Genomic DNA, 5,227 nt, shown 5'->3' with positions numbered 1-5,227 from the left:
TAAATTATTCTAAAAAAAATAAATCAAAATATATGTTGTATACTTTCCATTAAAAATGAAGAAGTAAAGAAACTCCAATAATTTATTGTTACTTAGTGACGTAGCAGAACAAAGTCTAATTTAATTTTATATTGAGATTTTTTAGAAATATTCTATGTATATTCTAAAGAAATAAACGTAATAGAAATGTTCCCTCCTTTATTTTACTCTTTATTCATTCGTGATAAACCTATCACTTCCCTCTTTACACTTTGAACAGAAAAAAGACTAACACTTGATTCATAGTAACTTAAATATTAAAGAATATTTCTATGTACATTGAAGTTAATCAGATGAGATTTGAATAAGAAAGAAAATAAATTATATATCAATAATTGTATACAATTTGTTACATACATTATAATTTCATTTAAAAATAGTCTTTCCTGTAATCAAATTTTATATTTAGTAATATTTCTAATATAGATAAGTAGACAAACTCAAATTAAGTAATTTTATGCAGATTTTGTATAGATGGCGCTAGTAACGGTTACGTAATTTAAATATTAATAATAACAAAATATTCGATTGTGTGAATGGTAGAATCAATTATCGATATATTTAATAATTAATCCTGAAGCACTAATTAAATAAAACTCATAATATTCCCCCATGTAATCATAACGTTGACAGCTGTCAAGAATGAAAACAAAATCCACATGATTAGCGGTGGTAGTTCACCAAATATGTAATCGATTTTTAAGTGTACAAAAACAGTAATTTTAAAAGTGTTGAAATGGAAGGTATTCAAAGCAAACACAAGCATTCTATTTAAACAATGATTAAGTTAATAACTTATATTTTTATGTTCTTTCAAAGGAAATTTGGCTTTGGAATCAGGCATATTGGCAATCCTTTTGGTATTAGTTCGTATATTTTTCTTGGTGCATAAAGTAACGACGGGCCATACGAAAGTGTGGCACAAGAAAAGAGTGAATGCTGCAAAGACATTAGTTTGCATTGGATCAGGGGGTCACACAACAGAGATGCTATGTCTGATGGCATCTCTGGATTTCCTTAAGTATAGCCCCAGACATTATGTGATGGCCAGGACTGATGAGACAAGCTACTTAAAAGTGGTTGCTTTTGAAAATGAGAAGACTAAAGATGCCAAAGATTATTTTATAAGGACAATACCAAGGAGCAGAGCAGTCAACCAATCATATTTCTCCTCAATATTTACAACAATATATTCAATTCTGTATTGTATACCAATGATGCTGAGACTCAGACCTGATTTGATATTGTGCAATGGGCCAGGGACATGTATTCCAATTTGTTTTATTGCATTTTTACTAAAGGCTGCTTTTATTTGTGATACTAAGATAGTTTTTGTCGAGAGTTTCTGTAGAACTCAAACCTTTTCTTTAAGTGGTAACATACTGATTTATATTGCCGATAATATTTTAGTGCAATGGCCTCCATTGAAGAGAAAACTGAAAAGGGCTGACTACATTGGACAATTGCTTTAAAATTGTATAAACAATGTACTTTTTTTTTAAATTTAATATATAATTTGTGGTGTTGTAAAGTGAGACTCAATTTGTACAAATTTTATTTTCAATTAATAAAAAACTTTCTTTTATTTCTGTAAGATATTACATTTAAGGCTGCATGCGCAAGGCACCATCTAAACGGATAGTCTCACCATTAAGCATTGGATTCTCAATAATACTTTGTACTAGCTGAGCAAATTCTATTGGATTTCCCAGACGTTGTGGAAAAGGTACAGACTTAGCAAGGAATGTACGCACTTTATCAGGTAGAGAACTCAGCAGTGGGGTTTCAAATAATCCTGGAGCAATTGTGCAGACACGGATTCCTTGGGTGGACAAATCTCTGGCCATTGGAAGAGTCAAGCCAATAATGCCAGCTTTGCTGCAAGCATATGCAGTTTGACCCATTTGTCCCTCATAACCAGCAATACTGGCAGTATTAATAACAACACCCCTTTGTCCATTCTCATTGGGTTCATTTTGACCAATCAAACCAACTCCCAAGCGAGCTACATTGAAGGTTCCAATTATATTCACCTAAAGTAATGTGTAAATTATTCCAGATTATATAACACATCCTAATTATCTTACATTAATAACTTTAGAGAAATCTTCCAGGCTATGGGCTTGATCTTTCTTGAAATTGTATATTTTAAAGGCAACACCAATTCCAGCACAGTTGATCACATTATCCAGCTTACCAAATTTATCTTTGGTTAATTGAAGAGCATTCTTGACATCACTCTCAGAAGTGACCTATTTAATTGGGAGTCACAGTGAATAATTTTATCTCAATTAACTTCATTCAACATACATCAATTGGGGCAAAGACAACTTTATCCTCTCCAAGAGCTTTGGACACTTCATTTCCTTTAGATGTTGGCAGATCACACAAGACAACTCGGCTTCCTTGTTGCACCAATCTCTCCACAGTGGCCTTTCCTAGACCAGAAGCCCCTCCAGTGACCAAACTTACAGCACCCTATGTATTTAAATATTTACATTATAAACTTTAAATAAAATTGGTCAAATACCTTCAACATTATAAAAAAGATGAATAACTGTTATTCAAGCACTGATACTATCTCAAGGCCGAGATTTAAGAGAATATTATAGAACATGTGGCTTGATAACATTTTAAGTATTATCAAGGTCACTTACTCTGAGACCGTAAACATGAATGGTATATTTTCATTATTATATTCTCATTGTAATTATTTTCGGTGTTTTATAATATATGCGTAGACTTTAAAAATGTTTTTTCATAATCTATTTTCTTATCGAGAAATAAAACAATTACCGGTAAAAGTTAACTTGGTTGCATAACCTATATTTGTTCAAAATCTTGACGAAATTGGCGCAAGATGCTGGCCAAGTGAAGTGTGGTGTGGAAAAGAAAAGAAGAAAATTCCGACAACCATAATCTCGAACATACCCCTTTCGGGTTTATTGGCCCCCTCGATTTTTTTTGGTTTTTGGGAATCGAACTAACGACCTTTCATTTAAGATTTTCGTGATAAAGGCAACTATAGCCACAGCCGCCCCTATATATATAAAATGGTTCAGTTTACAATTATTGTTATTACGGGGCGTAACACTGGTTATGTGTATCTAAGAGAATGAAATTTACAATTCCTATTAAAATAATATATGTTTTCTTACCATAAATGGAGTTAAGCCACTTTCAAAATTAACATATAGATTTATTATAAACAAATAGTCGAACCGAAATTAATTTCTTTCCGGTTTACGGACGTTCCAAGATAAACAGATTCGGTTTCAGTTCGTCTCAAAATTTCGGTTCAGTTTCGATTCGGTTCCGGTTGAAATTAAAATTTAAAATCGAGTCAAATATCATTTTTTTTAAATTTTATTTACCCAATTCCCTTCTTACAGCTGTTTTCGATTATAATATTAAAAATACAAAAGAAATAAACCTCAATTCAACACATCTAGTTCAACTTAGTAATGTTTCTTCGGTCATATTTAGACTAATATCCTTTTTAATCACTTTTATTTGAGTTTGCTCTAATGTTAGTTGCGCAAAACTTGTGCTCTTTCTTCTACATATCATGTTGGGAATAAAATCCTTGTGACCGGGAGCATCCAGTAATGTCACCTATAAAAAATACTAATTAGTAAAAGCATAATTGAGTTAACCATTTTGTTTAGAGATTCAAACTGAGAACGTCCTACGTCCATTGTGATACCCCTGTTTTTCTCCTCACCGGTCTCATCCAGAACTACGCATACATGAAACTCTGTTTGCCCAACTTGCGGCTCTCCTGTTCATACTTGCGCATAATTTTCTGATGTACCTAAAATATTATATTTCTCATTAGATACAAATAGAATAAGAAACGTTTATTTCTTAATTTTTCAAAAGTGTTATTTTCATTATATTTACCTCTTAATAAATAAAGTAATAAAGTAAATATAAAAGAGTACTACCTAGAGAGCAAAAGAGATGACCCATCAAAATGCTTTTTCCTGTATCTACGTGATACGTTCTTCTTGTACTGGCAAGAACGTCGATCTTGGGCTCCCACTTCTTATTCAATTCAGTTTCTCTGCTTCTATGGGAGTCCGGATTACTGCTCAAACGGGAGACATCCTTCTGAATAGCAACGTCAAAGCCTTTGGTTCTTAATACTTTACAAGTTTTAATGTTTTTTCTCTGTGTTTATGCAGGAAAAATTAAGAATCATTTAGTGAATTAATTGGAAAAAAAAGATGAAAGTATTAGGAAATGATAAGAAAATCATCCAGATCGAGATGCTTAATGTAGCAAAGAAAAACCCTTCCAGTCATTTCACCGTTCCCATCGAGTTGTGCGAAAGAGAGTTTGAAAGAAATTGTGATATTTGTAATCGCCAAATACCTCCTCCTATTAAATCATCATCAGATCACGTCTAATGCAGCAGTCACCACTTTCTGACCTCACGAACCACTAAATTCAAAATTTGTACTTGTGCGGACCACCGTTTGACAATCTATGATCTAGTCCAGTGCTCCCCAACCTTTTTATCGCCGCGTACCGGGCAACGTTTGATAATTTTACAGCGGCCCGCTGAGGGGGCAATGATGATACAGTTACACAAAAAAAATGAATATAAAGTGATTTAACATTTTTACTCACTAGATTCTACTGACTTAAAAAATGGAAATAATTTAATGTTCCTTGGGCGGCCCGGTACCATTTGATTCACGGACCGGGGTTTGGGGACCACTGATCTAGTGCATATAAGTAAACTTATTAATTATTGATTTTTTTTGTGACAGTTCATTATGTTTTATTTGTTTATATATGACTGTTATAAGAAATATTATAACTAATTCGTATTACAATAAATAATGATTATATTTCTTAAATGAACATTAGCAAAAATTAGGAAAATGAAAAAATATTTGGCGTATATTAATAATGAAAAAACTTAAAGAATTTGTTGTACCAAAGGAAATTGCTTTCAACCGAAATGTAGACTAAACTATGAACGTTTGACATAATAAATATTTTATGTTGGTAACGGTAACTTTTTTGTGTCGTAGACCCCTTGCCATGTTTTTCGGTTTTGGGAAGATCCCCTACCTACCTGACATTGATTTTTTGTAAATTTATTATTTATATTAGGACATTTTTATAATTATTAAGATCATTGCTCTGAGACTGAGCATAACAAGATGATACTGGC

General features: G+C 32.4%; 2 protein-coding genes across 2 annotated transcripts; one reads left to right on the top strand and one right to left on the bottom strand.

The window, feature by feature from the left end:
- The first annotated feature begins 601 nt into the window (after nt 1-601).
- LOC108566048 (UDP-N-acetylglucosamine transferase subunit ALG14 homolog) lies at nt 602-1,586 on the top strand. The gene is made up of 2 exons (XM_017925743.1): nt 602-782; nt 859-1,586. The coding sequence occupies exons 1-2, from the start codon at nt 776-778 to the stop codon at nt 1,509-1,511; spliced, it is 660 nt and encodes a 219-aa protein (XP_017781232.1). The 5' UTR covers nt 602-775; the 3' UTR covers nt 1,512-1,586.
- Nucleotides 1,587-1,603: 17 nt separating this feature from the next.
- LOC108566047 (3-hydroxyacyl-CoA dehydrogenase type-2) lies at nt 1,604-2,698 on the bottom strand. The gene is made up of 4 exons (XM_017925742.1): nt 2,570-2,698; nt 2,350-2,517; nt 2,127-2,291; nt 1,604-2,072 (listed from the first exon to the last, which is right to left on the bottom strand). Exons 1-4 carry the CDS (start codon nt 2,576-2,578, stop codon nt 1,644-1,646), a joined length of 771 nt encoding a protein of 256 aa, XP_017781231.1. The 5' UTR covers nt 2,579-2,698; the 3' UTR covers nt 1,604-1,643.
- Between the last annotated feature and the right edge of the window lie 2,529 nt (nt 2,699-5,227).

This window comes from Nicrophorus vespilloides, unplaced genomic scaffold (genome assembly GCF_001412225.1).
Source record: "Nicrophorus vespilloides isolate i.1.1-1 unplaced genomic scaffold, Nicve_v1.0, whole genome shotgun sequence".
In the NCBI taxonomy this organism is placed as follows: domain Eukaryota; kingdom Metazoa; phylum Arthropoda; class Insecta; order Coleoptera; family Silphidae; genus Nicrophorus; species Nicrophorus vespilloides.
Note: the sequence above shows the minus strand (reverse complement) of the source record. Positions and strands in the feature narration are given on the sequence as shown.